The following is a 15282-nucleotide window of genomic DNA, read 5'->3' as shown; positions in this document are numbered from 1 at the left end:
TAGCAGTCGACAGAGACGCGACGGCGCTTAACGAATACAGCAGATACAGGTTGCTTAAACACGTACACACACAATATATATATATATATATATATATATATATATATATATATATATATATATATATATATATATATATATATATATATATATATATGTATATATATATATATATATATATATATATATAACTTGTTTTTTTTTCTTTTTTTAGAACTAAGCGCACATTAGAACGCAACCGCCTTCGACGACTGCTGCATGTTGCTCAGTATTTATAAAGCCTTTTAGGCTCACCAGACTTGATGCTCACTAATCTCAGTCTTAGAGACGGGAGTCTCGTAAACAAACACTAACACCCCACGTGACGCGGCAAGTTGCAGAAAAACAGGGAAATTCGGCGTTGTTGTTTTTTTCCTGCCGATAGCACGAACTCGGCTGTGATCAGCTTGGCACGGCCTCGAGGCGACACGAAATCTCCTGTATATATACATACGCACGTCATACGGAAGGCTTTGTGCCGAGATGCGCACCTTTGAATGCGAAATTAGCGTATTGCATGAGCATCAGGGCACCAAAGCTTTATGAGGTATCAAAATAAATAAGGAAAATTCTTCGAAAGAATGTGCCTGTAGGCTCCTAATACAAACATTTACTCCCTCAGTATTTGAAAGTTTAAAACCGGAAGGCGTCACTTTTATTTCATATATTTGATGAATCAAAGCACTTGAACCAGAATAAGGCACAATTTGCTTTGCATAGCTCGTATAGCCATCTCGCTAAAGTTCGCTGAACGTCCAGACACCTTTTTTTTTTTTTTCATGAGAAACGAGCAGAAAGGATCGCAGAATGGTGTGCATATATAACATGCGCCCTTTCCTTTCGTTGATTGATTGATATGTGGGGTTTAACGTCCCAAAACCACACCATATGACTACGAGAGACGCCGTAGTAGAGGGCTCCGGAGATTTCGATCACCTGGGGTTCTTTAACGTGCACCCAAATCTGAGCACACGGGCCTACAACATTTCCGCCTCCATCGTAATGAAGCCACCGCAGCCGGGATTCGATCCCGAGACCTGCGCGTCAGCAGCCGCGTACCTTAGCCACTAGACCGCCACGGCGGGGAGCGCCCTTTCCTTTCAATTCGCCGTTGAAGTGAACGCAGTCGGTGTACCGGTGCTGAGTCCGTTCGACGAAAAAAAGAAAGAAACGATGAGGTGAAATTTCAGGCAGGAAACTTGGCAGCGGTCTAGAATGACGACCGTATCAAGTGGCAATGAATCATGCCTTCGGGGAAGATTGAATTGCAACAGGTACAGGAAAATACGAGGAAATCGCTAGACCTCTGCGACTGGATGCATTTTTAGTACGTTTTAACTGTGTCGTACATAGTTAACTTTTGAGCATTACTTCCGTTTGCCCTTTCATGCGTCCTTGAACATCTGTGGCACATCGCCACGAAATCGTACGAATGTAAAGACATGACTTGTCAATATGGTTGATTGGGCGAGTTGGTGAAACAGTAAAGACACGACGTCTATGAAATAAATCTCAGTGAAGACCGGGCTGGATAAGCGCTTGTGATATACAGTTAGGGCTTTAGATATATGGAATGATTTGTTAGTACATATACTGTGAATAAAAATAGAAAGGTGTGGGTGTGAACGTTTTATGACAGTGTGAACTGCTGCAAGCAAACTGTACATTGACATGTTATTTCAACTGGTTTTAGAGTGATATTATGCTTTTTTTTTTCGCTGACGACTCATTTTTGGTACCATTTATTATTATTTTTTTTCGCTGCAGAACTTATCGATATGAAGTAGCCGAGGTAATATGGACCTCAACCTATCCACAGCAAAACAGAGAACAGAAGAGAACAGAAATAAATCGGACAGCCTAATCGTGTCGTTTCACGCGGATTTTCCAACGCCTCTGTGGCGATACGAGGAATCTGGTGAGAGGGGAAAGAGGGAACGACGGGTAAGGAGGGATGATGTCGATTTAAGTGCCAGAGACGAAGGCCCACGAACGTAATAATCGAGACATTTAATCACTGCGTTCATGAAGAATGACGGGTTGCCTCCTCATGTGCACGTATAAAAGACACGCTGCACAGCCCACGCCGACTTGTTTGCTGACTTTTATAGGTACTGTCTCTTTTTCTGTTTTTTTTTTGCGCATATATTTCATACCTACAGTGCTATGTAGCACAATATCTTTGTTTACCAATTTGATTTCTAATAGCGGTTTGAGGGGTGTACCACGATGAAGGCATCACCGAAAGCCTATTTTTACGCAGCGTCTGTAGAAAGAAAGAAAGAAAGAAAGAAAGAAAGAAAGAAAGAAAGAAAGAAAGAAAGAAAGAAAGAAGGAAAGAAAGAAAGAAAGAAAGAAAGAAAGAAAGAAAGAAAGAAAGAAAGAAAGAAAGAAAGAAAGAAAGAAAGAAAGAAAGAAGCTTCGCCTTCCATAGTTGGGCGCGGTGTAGTGTATGCGTTTTATGGGGCACCATTCGCATCCCTTTCTAAATCTCTAGTCCATGCGCATGCAAATTGGCTGCTTAAAATTATCCTTAAGTACCGACTGCAAGCACAGTTGTGACGTCTCCACTATAAACCACATGATTATTCCTTTCACGGATCAGCGGAGTAACTACTACGCGTTAGCGGGACATGCACACCTACGCAGCTGTACACGTAGGCGCTCTTGCTGAAAATTACGGTTCGAGTGTGCCTGTGTGCTCTTTAGCTGGCGAACCCTTAAGCCAACCATTCATTTCACAATTCACATGCTTTGACGCCTGCATGGTGTGTTTCTACGCTTCTTCCACGGAATACTACATGCGTTAAGGAGCCTCCCACACTACATAACATTCACATAGCGTTTTCTCTCTCTCTTTTTCAGAATATTTACGAGCACGGTCGTAGCTCTGCATTGTCGGGACAGCTGCTTGCCACGCAGTAGGACTGCGTTCGATTACCACTCGAAACGAAGATAGTTATTTCTTTATTTGTGTCTAGGTCGAACTTTCGCTCACAGACAACGCTGATTTTTCGCTTACAACTAATGACGCCAACACCGAAACCGGCATTTATGCGAAACTAGGCATTTAACGCTCTTGCGTTAAGATGGCGCTGATGTCCTTGACATTCGCCTGCTTTGAGAGCACGGAATGATGAATTCAGAAACAGCAGGATTGCTCAGAGTCTGGCTACCGTAAGGTCTCCCATTCGCTTCCTTGCCCACTCGCCGAGCACTATACGCCTATTTCCCACACGCGATCCTCGGTCATGGACGCCACTTCTCTTCTTCTCTTTTCTCATCTTTGATACTCCCACCTCACCCCTACAAGCGCTGAGCGGTGCTCCCAATTAAAGCTGCGGAAGTTGCGTTTTTATTTTCCTTTCCTGACCCCCCCCCTCCCCCTATCTCTCTCTAATATGGACCTGAAACTGTCCACAGCAAAACAGAGAACAGAAATAAATCGAACAGCCTAATGGTACGTCGAGCAGCTTGACGTACCATGGGCTGCGTTTTCATAAAAAAATGTCGGATAACTGAACAAAAAAAGAAAACACGACAGAACGATACAGCGAAAAGATACATACATATATATATATATATATATATATATATATATATATATATATATATATATATATATATATATATATATATCGGGAGTAATAATTCAATGGGCCAGTTAGTCTTCGTGAAGGTATGGGATATGGCACAACGGACAACGGGAGCGTTGTCAACAAGGATAAATATATTTATCCTTGTTGACAACGCTCCCGTTGTGCCATATCCCATACCTTCATATATATATATATATATATATATATATATATATATATATATATATATATATATATATATATATATATATATATATATATATATATATATATATATATATATATATGTGTGTGTGTGTGTGTGTGTGTGTGTGTGTGTGTGTGTGTGTGGTGTGTGTGCGTGTGAAAGATATATGCGCAAGCTTGAGATATACATCCAATGACAATCGGCAGTTATATTTATGTATTTATCCTTGCAAAACTCAAAGTTATATGTGTCTTTTAGACCATTTTAACCTGGCCGCCGCCATATTGCTCAGCGGCAGCCGCCATCCTTCGTCTGACAACAGTCGTTTATTGTTTTATTTCTGACGCACCGAATTTCATCTCAAGCAATGCAGTATAGGTAGGAAACGTGTCTGCGAGACGTCCTGAAACGTTTCTATTCGTTCGGGGTCAAATACGGTTATACGTGACGGCGTGAACATATCGCAAATGGTCGGCGTCGTATGTTTCCGGCACTCTTTCGGTTGGGGAAACGTTAGAATATTTCGACCAGTTCTAGCAGGGAAAGCAAGTGCTGGCACCCATTGAGAATACAATGATTTTTTTTTCTGGACTGTAACATTTCAGTTTTTTTTTTTTTTTGCACTCGCGGTTTGTTTATTCTGTCACAGCGACTATCACCCGTACATGCGATCGTGCGTGAGCGCGCAGTTACGATTTCTTGGCGACAACAGCATTTGTTTGTTGCTCACAAACTGTTGTCTATCTTTTGCTTGACTTTTAATTAAAACTTACTACTCGGTCGTTTATTGTCTCCCTGGTGCGGACAAGATATTAAAACTACTTACAAGGATTGATTCGTTGATATGTGGGTTTCAACGTCCCAAAACCACCATATGATTATGAGAGACGCCGTAGTGGAGGGCTCCGGAAATTTCGACCACCTGGGGTTCTTTAACATGCCCCCAAATCGGAGCACACAGGCCTAGAACATTTCCGCCTCCGTCGGAAATGCAGCCGCCGCAGCCGAGATTCGATCCCGTGACCTGCGGGTCAGCAGCCGAGTACCTTAGCCACTAGACCACCGCGGCGGGGCAACTGTTTACATACCAGAACGCTTTTGTTTTTCATTACGTTTGATTGGATTGCGACGGCAATATAGTGAAGATAGTTAAAGAGTTTCTTCAGCCGACTAGGCACCAAGCGTGCCTGGGCTAGAGTCTATATGACCGGCGTAAGAGCCATAGTTTGTCTACCAGTTTTGTCTAGTTTTGTCTACCAGTTGTAGGGCGTTTGCTAATCTTTACTGCCGTCCGCAAAGCTAAGCAGCGAAATCGATAATTATAAAAACAATATGGAACCTGAACAACATGGTTTAATTTTGTTCTGTTCTAAGAAGAGAACTATGTTGTATACATATTTGCGCGATTGTCAGGCCCAGTTTTTGACCACGCGAAAAATTGTCTTGTCAAGTTATTTTAAACACGAAGTGACATAACTTTTTTTTTTTCACTATTAGGCTTTGATATCGCACATCGAGCACGATCCATCCCGCCGTCTTACGAAAGTTTTACATTCGCCACAAGAATTGCGCCACGGCAATTTTCATGTAAAATTCAGTGAATGTTCTGGTTTCACAAGGCCAGTGCGCGAAACAAATTAAATGTGTCTTGCCGGTGACCCCCGCTTCGAAGAGACGGGTTTCTCGTCTGTTTTAATACAGCCACATCAACTACATCCATCCCCGTGTTGATCCGAGCTACGAGGTTTTGGGCAAACCTGTCAAACTAAAATATTATAATAAAACGAATACAAAAAAAAACACCGGTGGCTACTCGAATGGTGCTTAGATTTTTTGCATAGCGGGTCGTACTTCTTGGTGGCTCAGTGGCTAACGTCTCGCACTCTCAATTCTGAAGTCCCACGTTACATTACGGGTGCCGAAGTTTTTTTTTATGTTTCTTTCCAGCACATATATATATATATATATATATATATATATATATATATATATATATATATATATATATATATATACACTGTGAACGAGGCCGGAGGCAAATTCAAGCCGACGAGAGCGTCCATGCAATTGCTATCGAATTGAAATGACACAGTGGCTTCGCGTTGACCTTTCGCTGGCTGACATCGGAATAAAATAGAAGAAAATCTACAGTTCAACCTAAAACATGCTAAAAGCGTTCGAAAACGCCACTCATACAAGCATCTTGTACCCTCCTCGCCGTCGGCACTCTCCAGAAAGGAGGAAAGCGTAGGTTGTCAGTCCGCGTGCACCGCATCATGCAGTGTCAGCCTCAACTTCCGCCACAGGAGAAGGCGGCGTTGCCGTAGACGAATCATTCGCGACGACAGCTCGCCACGGCTGCCTCTCGTGGGAAATAAAAACTTCGTCTATTTGAGGCTCGCTACTAATGAGCTCGCTTCTTGGCGTTATAATAAGGCTTAACGGCTGTTTCGAAGTTCTTGCGACTACATTAACGAGATGAACCTGACTACAAGGAGTTCAACACGGAGGAGTCGTGCACAATCGAAAAACGAAGCCGCAGAGTAGTAAATCACCCAACCCAGTGTATATATCCGAGCAAAAACGCTGCTGATCAAAAAAAAAGTGAAAACGTCATTCGCAGCTTTCTTCCTTTGCGTAAATGTGAGATATGCAAGCGTAGAATTAACCGGCGTGTGCAGACACCTGCCGGGCCAGCCGCCATCCTCACAAGACGGATCACATATTGTCCGTTTGCACTGTAGTTTTAAACGTCACGAAATCCGACATTTGACAAATACTGCGAAGACGACAGAGCCATGGACCATTGAGCAAGTGCTTTTCACAGTATTGATCTGCGCCCGAAATCAGGAGACGACGTGTATAGGCAGCATACACTAAACAAATCGTGAACGGTAGTCAACTCATGAAAATTACGTAGCACAGATTGCTAGTGTCACGCATTATACTATGATAGCCTTCCCGCGCGATGTATAGACGCTATTGCGAAACGCTCGGTTCAGGCGGCAGCAGGTAGGTGATGTCACCCGCAAAAAACAATGACGAGCAAAAGAACACAAACGCATCAGTTGGCCCACTGAATTGACATTCCGACGAAGGGAACATGCGAAATTGTAGTGCAAACAGACAATATGTCATCCGTCTTGTGATGATGGCCGCTGACCCGGCAGGCCATAGAGTTATGTTACTCTATGGGCAGGCGGCCACGTGGCTACAACAAAGAAAAAAAGAAGGAAATAAAATGCGAAACTTCTTTTTTTCTTCTTGGTCAGCGGCGCCTTTGGTCGGGTACTACGGGTTGAGTGATTTATTTACTTCTGCGGCAAATGAACGGATCGAGAGGCGTGCACCTGCGGCTTCCGTATCTGCTGCAACCACGTAGCTTATCTGCACTACTTAAGCGTGGATGACTGAAGAGGCACCTCACCGGAAACACACGCACGTACTATCAAGCCCGCGTATTATGTCTCTCTTGACGGGAATGGTTCGCTGTAATGGCTTACAGCAATAAAAAACGGTTTCAAACATTACAACAGAAGCGAGGCTTGAACACTGACAGTGTAATGGCCGGTGTGACGGATAACTGGGCCATAAATTGTGTACCACTACATGAAATCGAACGAATTTTCTCCTTTCGGGAACAACCAATCGGCCTGCAAACCTATACGTGAACAAGGGCAAAGTGCACATGCTGCAACTACTCTTGAAAAACAGAAAGAGGGCAGCGATTTCTTCAAGAGAAACTATTATACACTGCAACTAAGCTGCAGTCTATTATAGCTTTATCTGTAAAGCATAAAGGCCTTACTTGACAACGTATAACAATTATAAATGCGACCATAACAGCGAACGCACAGAAGGGGCTCCAATACTCGTTTCCGCGTGCGCACGTACTATAGTCGTGCACAACGGGGCTAAAGACAGCGAACTCGACGACTGAATAAGCGCGATGATCGATATTACTGGCGACGTTCTGCCACAATCTGCGCAACTATTCGCCTTATTTGTTCAATAGCTAACCAACTGTACTTGCTATCGTATGCTCTTTCTGTCTTCCGTCAACAGCAACAAATGAAAAGGCGGCGAATTGGCGAGGGAACAAACAATCCATGACGTATACGGGAATCGGGAAAGGGAGGTGCCACTGCCGCGACATTTTACAATTTTGCATGGCTATATATGCGCGCACGACCACACAAAAAGTCCCCCCCCCCCCCCCCGGAAAAAAATTCTGACTACACCTTCAAATGAATATGCTGCATATATAGCTCGGGACACGGCTTTCCTCGTCTTTACGCGAAGAGCTAAATACTGTAACCGGTTGGACTGGTATATTTTTGGTGTTGAGCGTCGACGTTTTAGGGGCGAAGCTCCTTAAGGCGTGGGTCGGTCGTCACCTGCATTCATGGATGTATGTAGTAACCACCTCACAGCATATCCACAGAGTGAATGATGATGAGTGGGGCGAAGCTTCGGAGGGTTTTATCGGCAAACCACAAATCATCCGCTAGCCGCGTGCGTCCATCGTCTTTCTCTCTGCTTGACGCACGGACGGACGGACAGACGGACGCTTCACCACACTCATCATCATTCGCTCCGTGGATATGCTGCAAATCTTTTGTTTTTTATATATATATTGCCAAAAGAGAAAATAGATAAGTATTAGCACGCATCGCGGACATATTGCCCCACACAGGACGAACGAGTTGTTGCGCTAGTACTCGGCACCCTCCGTACATAACGGAGGGAAAAGTACCGATAAGAAAAGCACCGAGGACGATCAACGGAGACTCTTTGCGCAATCAAGTAAGTGTCAAGTGCAGAACGCGCCAGTTCTTGCGCACTTTCAAGGGGCCTCCTGCTACGAATTTCACACGCTATCTGGCCGCTTTTACGGCATCATTACACACACACTCCTAGCCACAAAAAGCATGCGGGGTCTACATATCGCCAAGGCTTTCCAGGTTTTCTGCGGCGTGGTTTCTGTATAGCGGCTCACTCAGTGAAATTAAGGGCTGGCACAGAACTGAACATATATATATATATATATATATATATATATATATATATATATATATATATATATATATATATATATATATATATATATATATATATATATATAAGATTTGTGTTCTCTAGAGGGCACTTCAAACTTTAAGCACTCGAGTGAAATCGTGTCACGCTAAATGATTGATATGTGGGGTTTAACGTCCCAAAACCACTATATGATTAGGAGAGACGCCGTAGTGGAGGGCTCCGGAAATTTCGACCATCTGGGGTTTTTTAACGTGCACCCAAATCTGAGCACACAGGCCTACAACATTTCCGCCTCCATCGGAAATGCAGCCGCCGCAGTCGGGATTCAAGCCCGCGACCTGCGGGTCAGCAGCCGAGTGCCTTAGCCACTAGACCACCACGGCGGGGCGTGTCTAATTCGTATACATTCTACTAGTTTTTATTTTAAAAAAGGCGCGCTAACATGCGTATTATATATATATATATATATATATATATATATATATATATATATATATATAGACATATATATATATATGTAGACGGACAGTTGGCTTCGTTGTCAGTGTTGACAGTGGTTCTTCCTCTTTTTTACTTTTTTACTTTCTTTCTTTTCTTTCTTTTTTCGTCTTTTTTTCCCTTTTTTTTTACTTCTTCCAGTTCCCTCTCACTCTCGCAAACGTCTTTCAAGGCGAGAGGGACGCGGCAGCAAGGAAGTTCATGTCAGTATAACTCATCCCCTGATGAAGGGAGGTCCCCTCCCGAAACTGTTGGGAAATAAATATATTTATCCTTGTTGACAACGCTCCCGTTGTGCCATATCCCATACCTTCACGAAGACTAACTGGCCCATTGAATTATTACTCCCACTATATATATATATATATATATATATATATATATATATATATATATATATATATATATATATATATATATATATATATATATATATATATATATATATAATGTTAATGAGACTTAACAAACAATTAATCTCATTAATATTGTGTCAAAACAAGGACAAACGAGCCCTTAGGTATACACTTCTTTACCTTATATATAAACAGTGTGTGTGTGTGGGGGGGGGGGGGGGGGTTACCCTGTATGCCTGAAGGTATACAGGGCAACATGCGGTAAAGTTGCTCGGGAATAATTAAGCCGAGATGCTAGCTTCTTTTCGAAGCTGTTGCGTCAAACCTCGAGTTCGGTGTGCCATATTCGGCGCAATTAATTTTTTTTTCCCCGCTCTACACGGTTAGCGTACGAAATGCGAAACGTTCGCGCAACTGCCTGCACGCTCGCCCCACAACCACTTGGCGGACCTAAAAAAGCGATTTGAGGGAAGCGTATTTCTTGACTCGGCAACCGGTCACTGTTCGGAATCGCCACGCAAAGCACGCAGCTTGCTTACAGGCAAAGGCAGCGCCGATAGCTTCCAGATGATTGCGCCGCAGTCGTAGCGGAGTTATCGCGACTTCAAGTCGCTTTCGGAAGCACCGACGACGAAAAACCAATAGACAGTGAAGTCAAGGACGGTATACAGGAAAAGTAGATTGTATTTTTTTAAGTGTACTGTGATAGAGAATGTAAGAAAGTAAAGAGACGAAAAGACAACTTGCCGCTGGTACAGCTAGTGACGGAATCGCTTGTAGGTCGGGCTTGAAATTACGCAGCAATTCCTCTTTTTTTTTTTCCCCGAGCTACGAATAAAAATGCTGAAAGAAAATTACGCAGTACATAGCGCGCTCAAACTGACCAAACGGGACGCTTTTGTACCAAATAACGAAATTCCATGAAAAATCGCATCCTCATACTTAACAAATTCGACCAAATTAGTGAGGTAATTACCCCGGGAAATTTACTCCAGCGCAATAAAAGACTTCTTGATCCATCACAGTATATCCCAATCGTACATAAAAGCAGTCAGTGCCCTACGACCGGCCCCTTGTAGGATGCCAGCTGTGGCCTAACAGCCTGGTGGCGAGAGACGTTAAACCCCACATATCTATTTATCGATTATATATGCCTCTAGATAGCGCATACTAATGAGACCGGACTGGAACAACTTCATGCCCTGCAGGCGTCTCCCACGTATAGGGACCGACCGAAAAACAGACGGACAATCAAGCCAGGAAAAGTATGGAAAATGTTTTTTAGTACTAATTATTATCACTACGCATTACGAGCAGACAATGGGGCATTACTGTATGCGCTAACCAATTGGTAAAGCATCGGATGCGCTATTCGATGGTTGCGGGTTCGGTTCCCTTCCGAGGTAAGTTATCTTTTCATCCACTTTAATATATATGATATGAATGTGAACGTGTTACGTGAAGCGTACATGCGTTAGAAAGGATGTTCCAAATCGACTGTGATGGCCGGGAGCAGCGATTCCTTACACTGCCAGAGCCAGTCTCACCAAACAAGAGGCTCACGATAAGAGAGACGACCAGAGTCACTGCTTCATTAGAACACAGCACCACGCGCTAATGCGTGATCGGCGTCCCTATGCTGCAGTATCCAGGGGTGGGTGTCCTGTGTGTTCAAGGCGAAGTGAGGATGGCCTGGAACAAGGTCTTTACGTACATGTCGAGGACCAGATGATACCTTAGGAATTCCCTAGTGTTGTCTTTTTTTCCAACGCATTTCTCCACAACAGCAGGGCTGCAACACTGTTGCACTGTCATGAGTTGTCGACGCGTGGCGCTTTATATCTGCAGGGGATAGTGTCCTCCAATACAGGGGTGGTGTCAGGACGGCCGTACAATGCAGGGATCTTAAACATCGAAAGGGCCGGTATTGAAGATGCCGCAATAGCGCGCTCTGCTGTCCAGTTAGCACCGTTGTGCGCCGGACACACGCAGCTGTACTGCCTGGTTATAGCAACTTGCCGTGGGCAGGCACCGAACATGCGTTATTCGAAGGTCGCAGGTTCGGTTCCTGCCAACGGAAAGTCATCCTTTCATACACTTTCCTTCCTTCACATTGACATTACATTTAGGTCTAATAACTTCCCCTATACTTTCCGTGGCAGTATTGTCTGTTAGATCTCGTTAATATTGTGTCAAAACACGGAAAAACGAGTATATATATATATATTGCAAGTGCATGTTCTAGGACTCATGAACGCGATTATCGCATGGAATGCAACTCACATAAAACTGTTGCTATATCGGGCAAACGGGCAGAATTGCATTTCCGTAGCAAAAAGCGATCTTCGATATTCGATAAAAGCAAAATAGAGTAGAATCTCGTTACTTCAAACTCCAAGGAAAGTAACGATTATTTTGCCCCGCCGCGGTGGTCTAGTGGCTAAGGTACTCGGCTGCTGACCCGCAGGGCGCGGGTTCGAATCCCGGCTGCATTTCCGATGGAGGCGGAAATGTTGTAGGCCCGTGTGCTCAGATTTGGGTGCACGTTAAAGAACCCCAGGTGGTCTAAATTTCCGGAGCCCTCCACTACGGCGTCTCTCATAATCATATAGTGGTTTTGGGACGTTAAACCCCACATATCAATCAAGTAACGATTATTTATTAGGGAACCCCTAATTAAATTGTTCAAATTAAGCGGAGTTTGAATTAGCGGGCAGGCAGTAGAATGAACGGACATCGCACCACACCCAAGGAAGGTATACCTCTGGATGAGATATTGCTAAATAAGCGCTAGAGCACGCTTGTTGCAGCTGAAGTCATAAATTAAGTTCACGGTGCGAAGAGAATCAATCGCTACGCCAGAAACAAGCCCCAACACGCATTGATGTGCACACTGAGCCTCACTGTCGGAATGAGGCTATTTATGCTCCAAAACAAGTTCACTTACATGGCAGAGTTAACGGAATCAACATTAAAGTAATCAACAATTGGCATTTGCTTGCATTTCTTCTGTCGCCACTGCAGGAGCACCGTTTGCAGCTTCCTGGAGACGCCCAGTGCAGCATCCGAATTCTTATCTGACAAATGCTGCTGTTTCGTTGTTCTACATCTCTAGTGAATTTGGTATAGTTTGGTTTTATTAAAACATATTGTGATCACTCTAGGCCGACTTCTGCGAGGAACGATGAAGCAAGAGGGCGCTCAGTACGAATTAATCATTGTGGCTACCGACGCATACAACAAGGCTCTGCCGGGAACAGGACGACAGTTCGATTTAACAGAGTCCGAATTAACATGCTGTGCTATAGTCAGAAGAGGCCGAGAACAGCGCCTGTGTGAGACTTCTTTTAAACCTCGCGTCAGCTCTCCGCCCATATACCTATCAACAAGATAACTGAATGATCTATGATGCTAGGACCCATCCTATTTCTGTTCTTGTGCGTTGTAGTGATGATGCCCTCATATTCCACCCCTGGAAATAAATCCCTTAGTTGTTCGTCAGCACTCTGTCTTGTGTTGCGCTGCTTTATATGCATTTTTTAAATGTGTAACGACACTTCCGTATAAGCATGCTGCTCACATTCATTGCTCTTTATACAATAATTTCAATGCGCTTTTTTAGGTACACGTTCCCAAACTCTGGGAGATAATTTTATCTAATGGCTTCTACAAACGGGGCCCAGCGCTACACAACCGTATTTACTATAATAACGTACTTACAAATATGAGACTCAGCTATCTGATTACGCTCTCTATTCGAATGAAGAGAATGGTGGTTCAGCGAGTATCATTCCTGTTGCTGAGCGCCAGAGAGCGAAACGGCCGTTTTACAAAGTACGCGAAATGTAAAAAAAAAAAAAAAAGACGTTCACGCAGTTCATTGATTGATGCGCACGTTCAAACATCCTGGTGATCGAATTCAACCACGAGCACACAGCGGTGGCCTCTCTCGAAGCACCTGTATTCACTTAGAGAGAGAGAGAGATAAACAGAGAGGAAAGGCAGGGAGGTTAACCAAGCTTGTCTCGGTTGGGATGTTTACCGAACGAACGTCGCCACAAGTGTCAAACCTAGAGGCGGTAATTATAAAAGCAAATGGGAAAACCGCAGTAGACAAGTCAGCATTCCGCGACGGCAAAAGGTGTCCGTGTAAGCACAATGTGGCATGTACATTGTGCTTACACATTCGCAAAAGTGTACAACGTTCTTTTTCATTAAAAACAGATTCAAAGACACGCGCGGCAAAAAATAAAATGAAAAAAAAAAACATGAAGGAATGGACGGAAAGAATACAAATGCAAAAGAAAATGCACCACGCTAACTTATAGTAAGATGTTGCGAAATCTGCTTCTACGACTATTTTTAGATTTTTTTTTTACGAAACAGGGAAAGTCTCGCCAACACTACGCACGCACCGAAGTTTCGCGCAGCTCCAAAAGTAGCGCGCCTTGCCCTTCTTAATGTTCCTTTCCCTACCGCGTGAAAGCGTAACATATACAACTGATCACCACGTGCGCTTCGCAAACACCGGCGAGTTCCACCCATGCGCTGTCAAAATGACAAATGCGTTTGGGCGCGCATATATGGGCTTCGACAACTCTTACCTTGCAGCTGTGTGGCGCTGAGCACGAAGCAGCGCACGAACTAGTGGTTTGGTGTGACGAAGAAGCGCCATCGTTTTCCCACGCGAGGAAAACATGCTCTCCGAAGTTCGGCCGAACGGTGAAGCAAGCGAGTCGACAGCGGGTATGATGCGCCAACACAACTCTCGGCGCTCGGATCCTTTTCAGTACGCACTAATTCAGAATCTACATTCCATGCACTTCCTGGCGAAATCACGACAGCGCGCAGCTTCTCGCACTCGCGCACTCCTACTTGCACGGCGGCAGCGGCGGGAATAAAGCCTGAACGCGGTATGCACAGACCCCCCTAGACCGCCTCTCAGAAGCGTCGCGTGGTGGCGCCATCTGTTGGTTATTGAGAACATCGCATCAAGCTCAAATCAGGGCCGTCGGGAGCAAATAGTTGTGAGCTTCTTTGGAAGTTATTAGAATGTTGTGAACGACAAAATGCACGAGCGATTGTAACGGGTGATTTCAACATTGACATGTTGGCTACCTCTGCTAACAAGCAAAACCTTCTGGACACAATGCTCTGTTTTGGCTATGAGAACGAAATTCATGTGCCTACTCGGATGACAGAAGTATCTGAAACCCTTCTTCACTTGTGTTTCACCAACTTTAAAAATGAAATATGTGCTGGAGTTGTTACACCTGGTGTTAGTGACCACTTTCCGATTTTTGCATTCATAAAGTCACACAAAACAAAGCGTAAGAAAATCAACCCTACTTACTACAGAAAAATTACCACTGCGAAAATTCAGACCTTTCAAAGATTAGTTGCTGCGGCGGATTTCAGTGAAGTATTACAAATCACAGAACCTGTACGAGCTTACGAAACATTTGCGTTGAAAACAACACAGCTCTATGATCAGGCATTTTCTATAGCACTGCTCAAAACGAACAAAAAAGCTAGGAAACCATAGATAAATGCGTCACTTCTA

General features: G+C 43.9%; 1 protein-coding gene across 2 annotated transcripts in view; it reads right to left on the bottom strand.

Annotated features, from left to right (window-relative positions):
• The window catches only part of LOC119187506 (putative acyl-CoA synthetase YngI), a 173186-nt gene extending 158574 nt beyond the window's left edge, over positions 1-14612 (bottom strand). For both annotated transcript variants that reach the window (XR_012887223.1, XM_037435640.2), the window contains exon 1: positions 14324-14612. Coding sequence is in view for 1 of the 2 variants with exons in the window: in XM_037435640.2 (XP_037291537.2) it covers positions 14324-14418 (95 nt within the window). In the remaining variant the exon portion in view is untranslated. The remainder of the gene's footprint in view (positions 1-14323) is intronic.
• Positions 14613-15282: the final 670 nt, after the last annotated feature.

This window comes from Rhipicephalus microplus, chromosome X, assembly GCF_043290135.1.
Source record: "Rhipicephalus microplus isolate Deutch F79 chromosome X, USDA_Rmic, whole genome shotgun sequence".
NCBI lineage: Eukaryota > Metazoa > Arthropoda > Arachnida > Ixodida > Ixodidae > Rhipicephalus > Rhipicephalus microplus.
Note: the sequence above shows the minus strand (reverse complement) of the source record. Positions and strands in the feature narration are given on the sequence as shown.